Raw genomic sequence first — 19,201 nt, forward strand, 5'->3', positions numbered from 1 at the left:
TACCTCCTGCATCCATCAGGAGTTGTCAAACAAAAAAAAATGCAGGGAATTTCAGTATGATGAATCCTTTAGCTTAAAAAAGCTGTCTTCAGAAGGATGGGTGTGGCCAATCTGATATTTCAGCTGATGAGATAGATGAGTACAAAGAGGTGTAACAATGTCTTCAGGCACAGTGCAGGCCAGAGAATATTTAAGCTTTAGAGTGGTTCAGCAGCATCAACACTGCAGAACTCAGCTGGTGCCAGAGAAATTAACTTTAGATTGGTCCTCATCAAAAGCAACCCAAGCACAATTCTGACCTGAGTGGTCTTGGAGATTCAGTAAGGTGCTTTTTTGCTCTGCATCGTTTGTTCCTGTCTTATAGTAAAGAATATTAAGGATAAAATGTAATAGAACATCACTTCTATGGAACTAATATGAAGCTGTGACAGGACTAATGTTTTACGTTTAAGATTTCCTGGCTTGGTGGCTTTTCTCTTACCTGTGTTCTAACCTTTGGCAAGTCATTTCATCTGGCAGTACTTGCCATCCTCCTGTGAATGATGCATCAGTGCTTTGGAGTTTGAACTCTTTACAGAGGTATTAATGTGCAGGATGTCCTTACTCCAGTAAAATAAGATGTGGTAAAGATAATTTCAATGGAATACTGCAGTGCTCCTGAAATAATAAGCAATTGCTGCATGTTTTAACTGGTATTTAACTATAAATGAACACTTCCTAAATTTAGAGGAGTCAGTCAATCTTCATAATTCTTCTGGTGCACACTTTTTTAGTGCTGGTTTTATTGAATTAATTCTTCTGACATTTTCTGTTCTTGCAGGAAAAAAACGCCTTAAATGAGCTCTTGTAAGATTTTCTGTATTGGTGTCCAGAACTATTATAAATATTGATGTATCAAGTCACTGCTTTCATAGTTACTACTGCTGTGTATCTTCCCCACAGACACAAATGCAAGGGGACAACTATGTTTATGATATTTTTTAGTGACATCTGGCATTCTCACAGGAAGCCTGGTGCCTGCTTGTCTGTTCAGGGGAGCCACATTCATGACTCAAAGCCAAGCTGCAAAAGGGAACATTATTGTTACTAATTCTAAAGGAATGAATATGATCAGGAGTGAGGACTATAAGTTAAAAGCAAGTGTTGATTTATTGAGTGTTGCTCCCTGTGAATAAAAGTCAAGCTTGGCCAGCTGGTGAAAGCATGGAGCTGCTGTTTCCTCATGTGCTCTCATGCATAGGAAGTCTCCTGACCTTGGCCTCGGTCGCACAAGCGTGTACTGATCACTCCTTTCAGCTCACAGAAGGATTTGCCCTGGGACAATGTGCTGTTTGACTTCTCACATTGCAGAAAAGGTCCCATCTTCCCCAGAAATTTCACCAAAAACCCCACACAGCTTGTGCTCAACCCACCTTTGAGGTCCTGAACTAGTAACAGGAAGCTGGAGAATGCGAGGCAATGACAGCTCAGTCACAGAATGCTGCAGTGGATTCATGTGAGGTACAAATCTCTGTGTGCATCCTTAGTCTGCATTTCCAAAACCTTTGTATCATTAAATTACAGATTAATTAAATCAAGGATTCAGTAACACATAGATAAATAACAAATGTGCAAGATTTTAATGAATTTTCCATTGTTTCTTGAGGTTTGCTTGAAGCTGACTGGCATGTTCTGCACTTGAGATTTCTAGGCAGCAAGGTGTATGAATCATGAGAATATTGAATGTATCAGTGCAGAAGCAGTTGCTAGATTTTCAAAATAAAAGATACCTTCTGGTTCTTCAGAGCCCTTGCTTTCTTTAGCCATAACTGAATATCCTGGACTCCAACTGATAATCAGAAGGAAATTCTCTTTGTGTTTTTGTTCATCATATTTAGTACAGCACAATATTTAGTACTGAATCTCCAGTGCTGGAAGCCCCTAAAAGTTTCAGTGGAGCATGGGCCATTTGGTCAAAGGTTGATTTTTTTACCTAAGATTTAAAAAAACCCAACTTCCCTTAAACAAGTGGGTGGGCTATAAAGGCACAGTTAAGACCAGAAAAATTAAGTAGTTGTGGTATGAAGTTAAAATGGCTTCTGGAGTAGGAACAAAGCACAGTGTCCTTGAACATGTTGAATGTTCAACTGTTCAACTGTTCAACTGTTCTGTCCATAATCCAGGGAAACTCAGAACTGCCCAGAAAAGTTCTCTGTTATATTTTTGAAATGGGGCATTGTTACTATTGGTGGCATAAGAAAGGTTTCCTCATTTTGCTATTTGCAAATTAGCAGTGACTGAGCTGATGCAGAAGAAACTGGTGACATCTGTGCTATTCTCTCCAATGGGTGAATAATTCATAATTCCATATGCCATGCATTTGAGCAGGCATCAGAGCACCTTATGGGGTATTTCCCACTACAGATAACAAATTGTTAAATTGAGGCTAACAGAATTCATATTCTTTTGCTGAAAGAAGAAAAAACTTTAATTTTCCTGTTTTCATATGAATTTACACAAAGATAAAGCTTATTCCTTGGTCACAGACTGAGGGTCTCGTCACATCAGCTCCAGAACTAACTAGAGACTTCTGAATTAGTTTTCTCTAATATGTTTAGATATATGTTTAAATTATAATTCATTTATCAGTGTCAAATGACTTGGTTGTAGACATTGCATTAAGACAAGTAGCGAAATAAGTCAGGAAAATTGAAGGAAGTTTAAGGAATTTTACTTTTTTTTAAAGAAAACCAAGAACAATTATTGTAAAATAATACAGTTTATATTACGATTTTTATTTCCAAAGCTTGTATTGATATTGAAGGCACATGAAAGAAACAGAAAAGCAAACACAGATAAACTGACAAATTTAGAAATGGATGACAATATTGATTGTCATGATTTTTACACCAAACACTGAAATGCCATAAAATTTAGGAAACCTGATGCACTGCAGCCACTTGACGTGCAAAGACTTTGCTCTGAGCTCTGTATATTCAGGCTGTGCTGCTCTAAATAAGCCTCAGAAAAGCTGCAGACTCCAAAGCAGTGACACATTCTGACCTGGTGTTGCACAAGTTGTCAAACAAATCAACTGTACAGTTAGAAAATGGGACAGACATAAAGAAATATCATGTTGTACGCTAATTCAAAAGCTTCTACACGTCAGCTCTAAAGTGACCCATCAAAACTGGGTATTTTCCAAGCATCCCTTAATTCAGGATGTGTATTTCAATTCCTGCATACCTCTGCAACAAGAGAAGGCAGGAAATTCCTGATGCCATAGTTAGACGAGCAAGCTTTCAGTTGGTAGATCAGTTCCAGCCAGACCTACCATATTTTGCCACAAAATAACATAAGTATCAAGAGCAGAAAATCTGTATCAGTAGTGGAAAGATTTTAGCTTCCAAAATCCAGTATTTTCCTATTTTGTAAATAACTGGTTGCCACTGAAGCTAATTCCTCCTTTTTGATACATCATGTTATAGATAAACATGCCAGGAGCACTTAACCAGTCAAAACCACTTTTTTTTTTTTTTTTTAAAGAATACATAGAATGTAATGTGAAAAAATCTTTGGTAGCATTTAAACCCCAAGCATATAATACCTGCAAATCACGTTTCAGATGTACATCTCTTTGCTGCAGGATTTTTCTTACTGCAAAATCTTTTTCTTCTAGTAAAATTCTGGTTAGTAGAAAATCCTATGAAATGTTCCATGCTCGGTGCAAGGGGGGTGTGAGGGTGGTCCTTAGAGATGTGTGGTATCCCCATAGATCTGAAATTATTTGACAATATTTTCCATGGATCATCTTCTCACACAAATACAGGAATAGTCTTTAGTTTGTATAAAATAAGAAGCACTTGTATTTTTCGGCATGGACTGGCATGGTTGCATGTTTCAATTGTGTTTAGGGTCTGGAAAACAAAAAGTAGACATTTTATTGTTCATCATTACTCAAATGTGAGTTACATGATCTTTTTTCCTCCTTCTCTTTTTCTTTCCTATCACATTTTTACTTCTCTTCCTAGCTCCTGTTTTGCTTTTTCCTGGTGCACAGTATCTGGCCAGTTTTCTGGGATTTTCTTACTCCTTCAGAGTGTGTAAAACTCTTTAGGTTTGTGTGTCACCAAAAAATAAGGTAGAGATCATTCCTCAATGTCCACATGTTATCCACTACTTCTGGAACTTAGTCCTGTAGTCCTTCCTCATGAATTATTCTGCTCATCAGAGTAATCCCAGCCCCAAGAATCTGATATTATTACAATATGTGCACACTGTCTGGGAAGTTCTTCTGAAGCACATGAGAGCGTGCAGACCCCATAGCTCACTGGCAGCTCTTGCTGAGTCTAAGGCACTGTATAACAGGAAAATGGGTTGTTTTGTCAAAACAGAAACCTTGGAAATTTCCCAAGAGATTCCTGTGACCCTGCTCAGAGGAAGATGCTTGAAGAAAAAGCCTGATGAGCAATTTACTTACGAGTACCTGCCTGACATCTTCCTTACAACTGCAATTATTATTCCAGCAAGGATTCCAATTGCAACAATGATTCCAACAATTATTCCAACCAGTGCAATTGTTCCCAGACCACCTGGAAGAAGAAATTGGGAATGTTAGTGTGTATCTCATGGACACCATTGATAAGAGGCTACTGATAGACCTGGTGTTGTTCTGCTGCATCACACCCCTTGGGGAAATTTCTTACTATCGTGCACTCTGAAGCAGGATTGGATGTTCAGGATGTTCAGGATGTGAGCGTGCCTTTGGGCTGAAGGGCTCCATGTGGATGTGGGTATGGAGAGAACCATCAGGTGAGCCAGGGAAGGCAGCTCAGGGAGCAGGCTGTGCCTCCCCTGAAACTTTTACTTAATGCCATGGGCACAGGAAGGGCTGCAGGGAGGGGAATTGCCTGGCAGTTACATCCCCCCTTGTCTTTATAAGCAAATCTTCTCTTTAATACCTTCATCAGTTTTCTCTGGTTCCCCGCTCCGTTCACCTGTAAAGACAGAAAGACCATAATTACTCACTCTGCTTTGTCCTGAATGTTGCCTTCCAATTTGAAAGGCTATGGAAAATCTTTACTGACTTTGTCACAATGGTTTGTGGTTGTTCTTTTGGTAGAAAGTGAGCAAATAAAGTTTGGGAGAGTATTTGTGATTTCCAGATATTGTTTAGTAGATGGCAGTAGAACTTGGATATGAAAAAATAGAAATGAAAGGGATTTTTACCATCAAGACTTTCTGTGTTAACTTCATAAGCAGTAGCATTTTCACTTTCTCCTTCCAGGACAGAGGTACTTTCTGTGGTCTTCAGCTCTCCAAACTGCAAGAGATTTGTTACACTGTGTTATCTTGTGGGCAATGACAAGAATTGGAGTGGAAAAGAGGGAAAAGTAAACCTCTGTACATTCAGTCCACATGTATAAAGTAACATTTAAATTTATTGGTCTGTCAGGCATGGATTTTTTTTTTTAGTTGTCACCTCTCATGTTTGACAGTGTACAGTGACCAAAACAAACCAAGGCAAGCTGATTTGTCTTCCCAGCTAGAGGCTTTCTACATCAGATCTCTTGGTAAGATTACAAAAGGTGTAGGAGGCTGCAGAATTTTGCAGACCTGACTTTTTTCAGTGGGTTTTTGTAAATTAGATTTTGAGTTTAGTTTCACTGAAATTGTTTGGAAGATACTGAAGAGGTGGGAGGTGACAGTGAATAAAAAGGTAGCATAAAATATCTTTTATTTAGCATTATATACTCACTATTGTTGGTAATTCTTCATAATCTGTGTCATTTCTGTCTCTGAAATCAATTGTTGCACTTTCTTCTCCTTCTAGAACGGAGCTTGCTGAATAAAATTTTAGAAAATGAGTCAGGATTTTACTTGGTAATCACATGTTCTGGCTCCTCTGACACATAAACTTTATTAAACTTGACCTCTGTGTAGTGTTCTGTCTCCCTGCCCTTGCCCACATGGGAATGGGAAATGATTTGGAATAAGCTTGAATTCCGTTATACTCCTGTCCAAAGCAGTAGGACAAAAAGCTGAGTTAACTGCACCACTTAACCCTGGTACAACCTTGAAACATACTGGTTATTAACATTTTATCTAAGAAAAGATTTCCTGGTTTATTAAGTGAAGTTTCTCCAAAGTGGATGTGATGATTCCAGATTTCAAGCTAAGCATTAGTTTAGGTATTAGGATAGATGACTTCAAGCATCTTCCATTTTCTAAAACAATGAAAGCTTTCTCCCATCTTTCAGCTCAGCCCCAGCTGTAATCTTTATTTTTAGAGCTGCCATCAATGCTTATGGGTGCAGCTATAGTTTGGAAATATTCCTACGCAAATCAGTCCTGAGGCTTTCCTAAGGCTGCAAACCTTAGTTGCCATAATTTGAATATTTAGACAACAATGTAAGGGTTTTCTGGACCCCTAGTTCATCTCTGCTCTTTGATAAAATGGATATTTAGATTTTAGCACAAACAGTGCTGTTAATTCACAAATACACCAGTAGGGAAATGAGCTGGAACAAGGTAAAACAGGAAAGTTACATCTGTGTGGAGATAACTGGCAGTACCAAGAGTGTGCTGAAAAAACCTAAATATCATTTAATTCAATTTCGTGCTGATTCATAACCGTGTGACAGGCAGAGTGTGATGTTAATGTGGTGTGAGAGCTCCTGGCAGTTTGTAATTCCTGGTGATTACAAAGCCAGGTGAGGATGCTTCTCCTGCTGCTGCCTGGGGCATAAAGGTCCTGCTAATTGCAAATACCAGTGGCTGAAACTAAAGCAAAGAGTTAATGGTAGATATCCTGAGCAAGTACTTCAGATTAAAAAAAACACCAAAAACTTCTTTCCTGGATTTAAATTTTGTATCTAGCTTCTATTTATCAAAGCAACCAGATCAGAAGAAAGACAGCTCTTCACAAGAATTCTTTTAAAGAGTGAAAATTGCAGTACATTTGAATATCTTAGGTATGAGAAATATTCACAACCTCTTTGTTTTATTAAATTGTGATACTGTTTCTACTAATTACACTTTTTGTTTAGCGACCTAAAAACATTCTCATCTCCTCTGCATGTGAAGTTGGACAATTTCTGAGTTGTTAGATTGGCTCCAAATACTTCTTATGGAAAACTTCATTATGCCTGAATGCACCCTACTTGTTTTATAAATGATATAGAGGCAAGTAAACAGCTTTTGTTCTGTGACTGAAATTAGGATGGGCATTTTGCTTGATAGCAGTCAAAATTAAAAAAAAAAAAAGGGTAAAATCTCTTTGGATCAGCTGTGCAGACATCACTCAGAAATTGTTTTTCCTTAGTTGTAAGTTTCATTTAAATTTTGTTCATTTTTACCTGCCCCTTTTAATTTAAAAATATTGTTTCAAATAAAAAAAAAAAAGCCAATATTTAATTTTGAAGTTGGTAAAGAAAAAAAAAAGTACTGGAAGCTTAAAGGAAATTTTTCATGCAGATGAATGATTTTTCCATTGAGGTAAAAAAAAAACCTGGTTTTGCTTGAAACTCTCATTTTCATTCTACTGGAAATTTGCAAATATTTTTCCTTTGCCCCCAAAACTGTTTTCTCAACCAAAATAGATAATTTTTATCAGTCTCCACCAATGTAAGACTGAGAGCTTTGTCTCATTGCCAAGAGACCAAACACTGAACTAAACTTAGATTTCTAATTCCATGTTTACTGAAGTAAATAGAATTTTGTATTTCTGTATCCTTCTAAGCCTGACCACAGGTACAGTTTCTATTTAGGAGCTAAAACGCTGTGCAGCTACTACTTTAGGCAGCAGTAGATGAAGAAGCTTTATTCATGTTATGCCAACATGAGACCAAATATAGCTAATTAAACCAGTTGGTCTCCCAGAAATCACTTTATAATCTATGGAAAGACTAAAACAGGGTAAATCAGTGTTCCAAATTAGATGGTAAAAATAATGGTTTGGTCATTTTTTGACCAGGTATTTTTGAAGTAGCATAAAGAGGGCTGACCCTTTGTTATATATTTAGACACTCTCTAAATATCAGTGCAATTTAAGATATAGCACTATTTTATAATCTTTATTTTTTGCTTATAAAATAATATCCTTGAAATACAATATTGTTTTACATCATACAAATATGTACAATCATGGCTATGTAAATGTTAAGTGTGAACTAAGAAATAGCAATAGAACTCAAATGTGTATGGATGAGTTTACCTTGTAACCCCAGTCAGAACTGAAGAAATATCCTTTATTCACTAGTTGATAATAAACAGAGAAGGAGAAAACCAATTACTAGAGGAAAATCCCCAGTAGAAGGTGAAATATATTTTATTTGTTAACAACAAGCAGCTTATTGGGAGAAGCTGCTTATACTCCTGGCATGGCAGTAACTTTCAGCCCTGAAAATTGTCTGGTAGTGAAGGCAGGAAAGGAAAGTGTGTCACACACCAAAGGTGTAGAAAATTAGTGAAAGTCACAAAGAAACGTAAAATAATTTTTTCTTTTGTGATACTTGTTGCAAATTCTTGGCCATGAGTGGCAGGTAGAAAACCTATTTCAGTGTCTTTGCCCTCTCAGCACTGTGATTGACAAAAGGAGGTGGCCCAGATTAATCTTGCCTAATTTTAGGTTCTTAATAAAGGCACCTAAATAAAGTGTCTGCTTGCCCTTATCTTCTTTCATAGTCTGTAGGGAAAAAAATAAATACCTCTAGAAGATAATTCAGCTCACCTGAGATTTGGGTCATCCTTGGCAGTGCTGCCTTTCCTTAACTGCAAAGGGAAACTGGAATATGGCATCCCTATGAACTGCCCAAAGCTCAGGCTGATCTGGTTTCTGTCAGTCTGGAGGTCTTGTCCCAGCCCTGTTCAAGCTGAGGTTGTGAATTTGATGCAGATATTCTATTCTGGATTCTATTTCCAGCTTCATTTTAGACCGACAGGGGAGGTGGCTCAGTGGTGGTTAGACACTACCAAAATACATTCCAGAGAAAGATTGGGAGGCAATTTATTGTCAGTGCTCTGCATTTGTAGGAAGGAACACGGGATACCAGACAGCTCTTTGTTGGAGAAAGTCATAATGAAGTTAAATATTGAAATGAAATTGGGAGACACTACTGAACAGTACCCAGTACAAGGCTCTGCACCACTGACATCAAAGGGAATGCAAATGGGATTTAGGGGGTGTGTCCCTGTGTCATTCCTTGGTTTCATCTGATGTGGGCCAAATGTAGCAAGAGTCAGGGTTAAGTGGTGCTTCTGCACGTGTTCTTAATATTATCTTAGAGGAGGTTGTAAATAAAAACATTGCCTCACAGTGCTGGGGCTGTCTCCAAGGAGCCTCCTCTGTTTGCAGCTATATGTTGCTGCAGATGTGAATTAATCATTGCATCCCTTCCTGCCAAAGCTCCAGCTGGGAGCCTTTCAGTTCAAAGTCCCAGCTGCTCTCAGGCTGCAGCTTCTCACACCAGGACAAAATTTGATGTCTTTAAAAGTTTAATACTACTTTGAAAACCTCCCATGCTTAAGCATCCCATGACCCACTTAGGAGAAGCTGAGCTCACTACTTCCATGCGTGACAGTTTACTAGAAAAACCTCTTAGGGCTGCTTTCAAAGCACAGTGGTTGTGTTGGAAAGGAGAGGGAGTTGTAAAACTCTTGTTCATTAACATTTCTTTCAGGTATCTCCAAAACCAACAAAGATACTTCTGAAGATGAAAAATGTTGTAGGATCTTGTTTCTCTCCTTGCATAAACCTGAATAAACCCAAACACTAGTGGGTAAAGGCAGTGGTAAGCCTCTATTTTAGCTTAGTCCTTGAAATAGGAAGCCCTCAAAATAGAATGTTTCCATTTCTGATAAGAGACCAGGAGATAAAAATGGCAAACCTTGAAGGATTCCCTCCAGCAAGAACTGCAATAATCCTTTACTCATTGCCCTGTTTCTACGTGAAATGAAAAGAAAAAAATAAAACCAGCTTCAGTTATTTATAACAGCTGAAAATATCAGCTAGCAGAAAGTTTAGCAGGATGGGCCACTTGGGACATCTCCCTTTTCTGCTGGAGATGTAACTGAGCAAACATCTGGAGCTGAGTGACAGATTTCAGTGTCTGCTTCAGGAATTGTTACAGACCCAGAGGTGTTGTTTGAAGGACTGTGCATGGATGTGTGTGCTTGCCATCCTGTTTTGACTGCATTTTATTCAGCATTTATTGCATGATACAGGAATTCCCTTTTTCCCTTCTTCACTTAGAGACTTTAATTTGATTGTGAGCAAACTGAGTCACTGTATCATTATTGGAATTGGTTCTATTGTAATTCAGTGAATATTTCTATTCATGGTGGTGGAGGTTTAATAAAAATGCATGATTTGCAAGGGATCTGCCTTTTAAATCCAGCAGCTCTGTAATTTTCAAAAGCAGTTTTGTCTGTGATTTGGCTTCATCCTCAATTTAAGTGGATTCCAGAGTCATGTCCAAAATCTACATTAGCTTAATTTTGTCTGAGAATAGTTTTCTGTTACTTTTATATTATTTGATTTTTTTTTTTTTAAGCATACAGGTGTTTATTTTGTTGTGAAATTGTTCAACACTTTCAAATCCAAGCCACAAAACTTTTTGTACTTTGAAAATACAAGGGTTCAAAAAACATAAAGTAGTGGATTCTGGGGTTTGAATTTTTCAGCTTGAATTTTTTGACAGTTAAAATATTCAGACTTCAGAAAAGTAGGGAAGTTTGTTAATGAGAACTGAAATTCTCATTTGTACCTGGGGCTCCTGCAGAAGTGTATCTGTAGTATCCCGAGAACTCTGTGTCCTTGGTTTGTTTGGGGCCACAACACTGGCATTTTCTTTCTCTGTTAATTCTTTCTGGAAGTTGGAGTGATCTGTCACGCCATTAAAAATCCCCTGGCGTGTATTTGAGTGTCTAGACTGTTGCTCAGGAGAAAGTATGTACTGTCTAAATCCTGAAGTGCTTTCTGCAGTTTCCTTAGACAAAGACCCACAGCTCTGCTCTATTTAACGAAGGAAGCTGGGTGACAAAATACCAGAAACTTTGGAAAGTATCTGCCAGTCGGGAAATGGTCATGAAGCACAAGGAAGGATTTAGCTCAGCCTTATTTAGAGTATGACTGACTTTGGTCAGGTATTCCATGTAACTCGTGATGACAATGCTTTGCTGAATTGTCAGAAACATTTCCTTCGGTCACCACACCCTGCTACAGATGGGTTTTATTGCTGGGGCTGGCTTAGCCAAAGGAACGAAGCCAGAGTTTAAATCGACAGTGCCAAGTGGCAAAGAAGCACTGGGCTGCTCCTCGAGTAAATCACATGTCTTCTGAATGTTACAATATCCCGCTGGCAGAAAAGCAAACCAAAATGTGCTTTAACTGGGCAGATAGAGAAGCAACTCTTCAAGTGCTTGGTGTATGTAACGACCCCAACCAGAGTCACAAAACAAAGCCAGGGGAGATAAAACTGGAAACTTCCTAAACTTTGTCTTATGCATGGTAAAATCAGCCACAGAGCTGTGGGCACTAGGAAGGAAATGATGAACTCCATTACAGGATATTCCTTTAAAATATTCCTTGCAGGGCTAGGGATGAGTATTCCAAATTTATGCTTTTAATAAAGTAGTTGTGTCAACCTCTGCTTTCTTGTCTACTAAGTACACTGACCTCAGACTTGCTATCCCATGAATATGGGATAAAATTACTTTCTTATTGAGATTTTCTGTCCTGTGACCCCATTTCCCTGCTTGCAGTTTTACTAACAGTCTAATTGCTCTGAGCAGTGAGGGTTGGAACAAAGTTTGGCTTGTGATCAAGGTGTAAATGTCTCTTGTATCTTGCTGTAAAGTGGCAGAATCACAGAACTTTCAGTCTTTTCACTGCATGGCTGACTAAGAAGGAGAGTTGCAGCCAAGACAAGGAGAAAAGTACAAAACTTGCTGTAAATTGGGAAATTTGGACACATGTGCAGCACAAAGCAGACATCTGCATACAGATACTGGGATATGCAAATGAAAACAAAATGAATTAAGAAATGACCTCTAATACAGTAATAAACTAATATTTTCCCTAAATGACTTCCTGCTCTGGACTCTGAGGCTGCAGCCATGTGCCCTTTCACAGCTGCCTTGTTGGAGATTATTAACCTTTGTATCTGCAAGCAGAACATTTTGCAGGTTCCTCAAGTCATTTGTTTGAAATACTCATGCCAGACACCGAACTGGAAACTCTTAGGTGTTAATTCTGTTCACACAGTGATTTTTGGCTACCTACTTCATGTTGCCATGCAGCAGGCAAGTTCCCTTCAAATGTGTTTAGTCTGACTTTTATACTCCACTAACAATAGACTAGCTAATGTTTGGATGGGTTTCATAGTCATAAAAACATTTTAATATGGGTTTGGAGTTAAGTGTGTCCCTAAGTGTGACTAAAGCTCTCCTACCAGAGTACGTGCTTGCCTGAAAATGGTGATGGTGTAACAGCTGAATTGTGCCCTCACAAAGGATTATTCTGATGCAGTTTGTGCTGGATGTTGTAGTGTTTGTAATCAACAAATAGAAGGATGGAAAAAAACATGAGGAAGTCATAAAGCAACATGAGAATGTGCTCAGCACCAGTTCTATGTCTTTTGAGAGTTTTTGGCCAAGCTTCTGAGATGGAGAGTTGGAAATCAATAGTGCATTTGTCTCTTATTTTTCCTCATTTGTTTCTCTTTAGCACATCCCAGCATACCTATAGTCCCAATCCCACATATTTTTCTGAAACTCTGTGTAACAAATTGTGCACTGCAGAGCTCTGAGCTTTGCTGTGGGATTAATCCCCATGGAGAGGATGGTCTGTGCACACACAAATCAGAGGGGCCCTTTGAGAGGATCTGGGAGGACGTCAGTGGTAGGATCTGGCAGCATTTGGGTTCCATCCTGTAGTCTCTGACCACATCCAGACAAAAAACAAACAAACCAACAAAATAAATGTGCCACTGATCCAGGCCATGTGCCCGAGCAGGGCCAGCAGCAGCAGTGGACATTTCTGTGGTCCTCGTGTGGCTCACCTCAAGTGACACAAGGAAAAACACCACATGGTCCTGTTGGAGCCTCACAGCCTGAAAACCTTCCTGCACTGCCTCATTATCTACCTAAATTCTCTCCAGCTTCTTTGCTGCTTTGGTTTTGTTTTTTGGTTTTTTTGCAGATGATTTACAAGTCCTTGATCTGAGGTAAATGCACAGATTCAGTGGAAACTGCTGAATTGCAGGAGCTGAGAATCTGGCCTCTCTGTTTCCAGTTTTAGTGTGCAGCCTGAGTTAATGAAAGGTCCACTTGTAAACCCTTAAATATGACTCTTTTCTTTGTTTGTGAAGTTACAGATTCAAAAACTAACTGGTGGGATACAGATGTGCAAACCTCTCTGCTTGCCCAGCTGAGGAGAAATCAAATTTTATTTGTTCTCTGCTGGTTTTCCACAAATACACTGAAAAACCAGATATGCTAACTTGCAGATCTACTAACTGAGCAAGATGATTTTCTCCTTTCTGTGATATTTGCTTTGGTATTGGACATGTGAAGTTGATTCATATCATAAAGAGGTATATATGGGATGTGTAAGAGTACTCATCACTCTTCATGCAGGATGAAAGGTTTGTTTAGTAGAAGACTGGGCCCCTTTTCAATTTGTGACTGCTCAATTTGCTTGTATATTTTGTTTACAACCAGCAGTTACAGAGTTCAATTTTCAAAAGGATTTAGAGTTGCCTGATTTTGTTGTTTGGCTCTTCTGAAATTATGACAGATTTTGGGTAAATCAGGACTCTTTTGAAAAAATCTTTTTTTGTGATTTCATAATTTGTCTTTTTTTTTACAATTTTGAAAAACAAAACACTTTTTCATCTTTCATACCCGATTGTAAACTTCAATTTCCTTTCTTATGATATAAACACATTTTATCTGAATTATCCTGTCCATGTTCTTACTTTCAGTCCAAACCAAACGTAACATGACCTGCTATAAACCTGCCTTGCATAAGGAAATATAATCTAATATTTGCCTCTAGGTAAGATCAGGCACATGGACAGTTGATATAGCCCAAGTGACATGTGGTATCTTGTTAAACAATCATGTTAATTTTTGTTCATGTTATGTGACAGCCAACAGAGTAATCTCCTTTTCTGCAATGATGCAGCACCATGGGAAAGGTTTGGAATCAGGAAATGGGTGCTCGTTCAGGCCAACTTCCACCTCAGCTCCTGTGATTCTGTGAAGATTTGCCTGAGTTTTGACATGCTGAACGAGATCAGCAGGGCCCAGAGGTATCTGCTAATACGACAGTGAGAATGATGATGATTATTATTATTGGTAATAATAATAATAATCCTTTTGGAAATTGGAAATACGCTTCCTGATGGAAACAAAGCTGCTGCTCTCAATTTGGTCTCAATCTGTAACCTGGAGTGCCCAGCCATAAGAAAAGGGAAGCTGCAGGATTATTTATTTTTTGTTCCAGGTTAAGAGGTATCAGAAGGAGACTTTATTTCCTCTGAAACCCTCAGGCCAGCTGTGTTCCCCAGAGGTTCACCAGTCTGGATAAAGCCACTCCACCAAGCGCTGTACAAGTCAAGCCTTCCCCCATCTCGCTGTCAGCCAGCAGAGATTGCTGAAGGTGGCATTGCCACTTCATATCTGCTCTAATTTCTAATTGCTGATGCTTATCAGTAAACAGCAGTGATAAACACTAAATACTCCAGACTTATTTTATCTGGAGTCTATTTTCCTGGTGTGTCCTTTGGAAGTTATCCTAAATGACTGGCTCCATGTGAAGAAATAGCCTAAACAGATACAGAAAACCTTAAATACTGAAAATCACATTCCTGATCCAACTTTGGAGCTCAATGCAAACTGTACAGGTAATAAAGCAGAGGTAAGGTTTTGCAAGCAGGAAATATTCTTATATTTTTGTGATTAGTAGGGTTTCAGCCTGATTGTTGCTGGACTCCTCTCAGAGCTGAGAGAAAATATGATTTAAAACTTCTCAAAAGCCTGAAGATGAAACACCTTTTAACCTGTAATTCTGGTATCTTAGATTGCTTAAGGTAATTCTATAAAATAGTGGTGGTTTTGCCTCATTTCTAATGGCTTTAAACTTTAGTACATTTAATATAGATGCTTTTTAAGAACAAGGTGGCTGGGTGAGCCTAGAAAACAACTTTTGTGACTTGCCTAATATCTGTTGACTTGAGTTCTTCTGTGAAATTTTGAAGCATAACTCCAAATTTCAGCCTCATGTCCTGACATACAGAACACCATTAGAAGTTTCAACATCCACACACAGGGTGTATCAATATAGCTCCATTCTTTCCAGCAGGATGATACTGATTGTTATCAGACCAAAATCAGGTACTTTTTTATTTAAAAAAATTAATTATATGTAATTAAATTAATATGTAATTCATTTATTTGAAAGTTTGGGTTCCCAAATCCAAGAGAGCAGTGGGCTGAGTTTAGTTACTGTATTTAGAGCACTTGAAACTGCTACAGCACTGCTTGGAACATGTTCCATGGCAATGGCAGCTGTAAACCACAATTCCTCATGGCCAATTCATTCACCATGAGTCAAACACTGCTCAGAAAGACTGAGCTGCAAAGTGACATTCCTGGAATCAAGTCTTGGTCAGGGTAATTCTGATTTACTGTTAGCAAATCAGACTCCTCTCCTTTAGCTGTAGAAAGACTTAAGCATCTATTTTACCCAGAAGTGTATATTTCTTATAAAATTCCAAATACATACCTTTCCAAATTGTTCTTTTTGGTACATAGCACTTTTCATACCCGGCAATAATTCCCCCTGGTTTAGTTTCCCTCATTGTATAGATATTGCTTATGGCTAAGTTAAACTTAGCAAAGCCCTGCATAAGGATCAAATGCTAAAAATCTTAAATGTCTCTAAGCACAGAAATTAAACTCCTGAATGAACAGATTTACAAGTTGCTTTCATGGAGTTATACCCCTAAATGTCAGTTAAAGTAAATCATTGCTTGCAGAGCCCGCTGTGTGTGTTCCAGTGATTCTGGAGCCTTTTCCAAGGGCTGTGGGGGGAATCCCTCCCCTGCCTGCCCCAAAACCTCTCCCTCCCTTACAGACACACACAGAATTCTTTCCTAATACAGTCAAACTCAGCCCATCGAAAGCTTCTGCTGTGTTTCTTTCCAGATCACAGCTGTAGTAGATGCCCAGTTGCAGTTTAAGAATTTCAAATCAAGTTTTACAAACAGGTCAGCATAACTGTGTAACTCATGAGAGAGCACAGAAACTGTTAAATTACAGGAAATGTCTGGAAATAATTGTAACCAAACTTTCTCCTTACCTTCTTGAGCAAGTGCTACAAAAGGCACGCTCCCCAGGACGAAGATGAAGAATGGAACTTTAATAAACATATTTGATCTGCTTAGAGAGTCGCTTTCCAATCCTGAAGCCAGACGGATCCAAATTCAGATTATTTCTTTCAGAGGCAGTGGAGAATTGAGATGACAAAAAGAAATCACTGCAAAAAATTACTTTGGTATTCCAAATATTCCTTTAGCTGCTGCAGCGTAAAGAGGGGAGGTTTTCTCAGATGATAACTGAACAGTTAATGAAAACTGAGTGGAGTCTGACTTCTTTTCTTTAGCCAAGGGATGGAAGCAGCCCAAAGTGGTCCTCAATGAGCAGCCAGGCCCGCCCTCCCCACGCTGTTTGGTCAGGACCAAAATTATGATCTCAGCTCAGGTTTAAAGTTACAGGACCTGTTGTGGCTTTCAGAAGACTTTTATTTAGCAAAGGGGGAAAAGGAATTTAGGCAAAGCGAGGTGTTCCCTCCCTTCTGCAAACTGTCTTTAAAAAATCCTTAAGGAACAACACTAAGGACATTTTTCTTGTTATTTCCAGCAGTGAACTGATGTTTTTTTCATTTCCAAGTGAGCCCCCATGTTTATCTAAGCAAGTGTGGTACTGAATGAGCATTTAGAGATACTGAAATAGTTTTTAGGGCAGGCTATTTAATTCAGCAGTAAATACTGTCTGAATTTTCCTGTGTGTCTGTGTCTCTCATCTTGTGTCCTCAAGTGACACCCTGGCTGTGCTTGACTGTTTCTCTCTGCCCACAGGCTCGCTGGCCTTGTGGAGCTGATAGCACCCTTCAGAGAGAGGATTTTTCATTTCCATGTGCAGTTCTGGGGGTGCAGCCCCTCCAGCAGCCTGTGCAAGGCTCATCACGTTTTCCTTGGCTGTTTCTGGGCTCCAGCTTTGCAGGGCAGGGGTGTGAGGTTGGATACCCCCACCCTGTGTAAGAGACACCTCAGCTCACCAAGAATGGTTCTGAGACACAAACTGGGGCTGAACAGGACTTGGGGAACAATGACTTCTATCTTGCCTCATCTTGGGCAAGGGATATTTGACTGAGTTGCATCTATTTATAAGTGTAGTGAGTTTTAAGCAGGGCTCATGTGTGAACTGTCCCAGTGACAGAGCTGGGTGAGGAAATGTGCGACCCTCTCCCCTGGGTTCTGCAGTTCCAGGACACCAGCACAGATTTATTTCCTTTCTCCCCACAGCTGTGGAATAACCTCTGCCAGAGGAGTGGGACAGACTTGTGGCAGAGGTTTTGTCTCTTTCTAAATACACACACAAAACCCTCCCCACAACCAAACAAACAAAAAAAGAAACCCAGAAACCAGGGCTGGATTGTTTTGCACATTGAATGTGAGTCTGAGCTGTTGTTAAAGACCCCACAACACTTGGTGATATAAAAGGCCCCAAACAAATCTAAACATAAGCAGTGATGTAAAAAGGGCTGCAGATGGGGAATGCAACACCTTCCATAGGTATTTTCTTTCTTTCTGAAGTGCTAGGTACCGAAGGAATTTGTTAGCTGTCAATTATGGTGCTATAATTGTGTTATTTGTGATGAAAAGGAGTGTAGGATGAGAACATTTGGTGCCAATGCAAAGAAACAAGAGGCAATATTGGCTGATTGTCTTCAGGAAAACAGCAAAATAAACATTGCCATGTACTAACTTGCAGCATCTTAAAGTCTGGGATTAATTATTGCTTGATAACTCTGTTTCAAATTTATTTAAAAGAATGTTTGCTTCTTGGGGAAATGTTCCTCATAGGAAACTGAAGATCGCTAGGGGAGTATGTCAGTTTTAATGGAACTTATTTTGAAAGACTGAAACAAATTCTCTTTTACCTTATCAGAATGGAATGTTTGGAATTCTTTATATATCTTCAGAACAAAAAATTAATGTGTACACTATGAAAGAACAAACAGTGACTTTTAAATGTTAACAAATTCTCAACAGGAGTAAAAAGAAGGGGATTTTTAGAATTCCATTCAATTTTCAAAAGTATTCAGAAGACCTTTTACTTTTTTGATTATTCATATAAACAATTTTGTCTCATGTTTAGGAATAAATCTTTCTAAAGGAGAAGCTTTTTGCTGAATTATATAAATTCTCACTTTAAACTTTGCCATATTCTGGTATAGAGCTGAGGCACTTGAGCTCTCAGGAACTGGAGATACCAAAGTTTCAGCACCTATTCCAACACTTTTTAATACTTTTATTATTCTTCCATTTTATACCAGCCTATTTCTCCTGCTCCAGCCTGTTCCTGAAAGGAAAACTCCTTAGATTAACTTATTGAAGTAGGAATAATTTAATAAAATCATCTTCTATCATGGTATCATAGGGCAAGAAATGTGCCCACAGATGCAAAAGCTAGAAATGTCTTAGTAATTGTCATCTTGGGATGGAATTGTTCAGATTAAAGCTGGGAGACACTGCTGAGCCCTCTGATTGAAAACATCAACAAAATTCCTTCAGAGGAGCCAACATTCCCTTGGGAGAGGAGATGGATCCAGGGAGGTGAGGGAGCAGTTTCCCCTGAGCTGTGCCACATTGAGGGGGTTTAATGAAACTCTGCTTCACTGGTTTCTAATTCTGTTAAACCAACGGGTTCTGTGACAATAAAGGAGATATTCACAGGTTCTTATTTAACAATTCATCTGCATTTAAAGCAGCTCCTAGTCCTGTGCCTGTGGCAGAACAGGAGTGAGCACATACCTGAGTGTGTGTTTGTGCTGCCTGCAGTGGAGCTGCACATGTGCTCAAATGCTGGCATGAAATGCAGGTTAGTTCTACTCAGGGATGTTGTAATTTGGTCTGGGTGTGTTATGACAATT

At 38.9% G+C, this 19,201-nt stretch overlaps 1 protein-coding gene across 3 annotated transcripts; it reads right to left on the bottom strand.

Moving 5' to 3' along the window:
* Positions 1–2,753: 2,753 nt before the first annotated feature.
* On the bottom strand, positions 2,754–16,667 carry PDPN (podoplanin). Of its 3 annotated transcripts, none has more exons than XM_058855044.1 (6): positions 16,346–16,667; positions 5,738–5,823; positions 5,209–5,302; positions 4,941–4,976; positions 4,470–4,571; positions 2,754–3,896 (listed from the first exon to the last, which is right to left on the bottom strand). In XM_058855044.1, exons 1-6 carry the CDS (start codon positions 16,413–16,415, stop codon positions 3,880–3,882), a joined length of 405 nt encoding a protein of 134 aa, XP_058711027.1. In that variant the 5' UTR covers positions 16,416–16,667; the 3' UTR covers positions 2,754–3,879. The 3 variants fall into 3 exon arrangements, with proteins under 3 accessions (XP_058711027.1, XP_058711028.1, XP_058711026.1); XM_058855045.1 differs by having other exon boundaries at positions 4,466–4,571; XM_058855043.1 differs by having other exon boundaries at positions 4,460–4,571.
* Positions 16,668–19,201: the final 2,534 nt, after the last annotated feature.

Source organism: Poecile atricapillus, chromosome 22, assembly GCF_030490865.1.
Source record: "Poecile atricapillus isolate bPoeAtr1 chromosome 22, bPoeAtr1.hap1, whole genome shotgun sequence".
NCBI lineage: Eukaryota > Metazoa > Chordata > Aves > Passeriformes > Paridae > Poecile > Poecile atricapillus.

Excerpts from the sequence above, each read along its gene's own strand:
- PDPN (XM_058855044.1), bottom strand. The coding sequence starts at position 16,415 with ATGTTTATTAAAGTTCCATTCTTCATCTTCGTCCTGGGGAGCGTGCCT. Across the intron at positions 5,824-16,345 it reads TGTAGCACTTGCTCAAGAAG|CAAGCTCCGTTCTAGAAGGA; the intron begins GTAAGGAGAAAG and ends AATTTTATTCAG. Across the intron at positions 4,977-5,208 it reads TAACACAGAAAGTCTTGATG|GTGAACGGAGCGGGGAACCA; the intron begins GTAAAAATCCCT and ends CTGTCTTTACAG.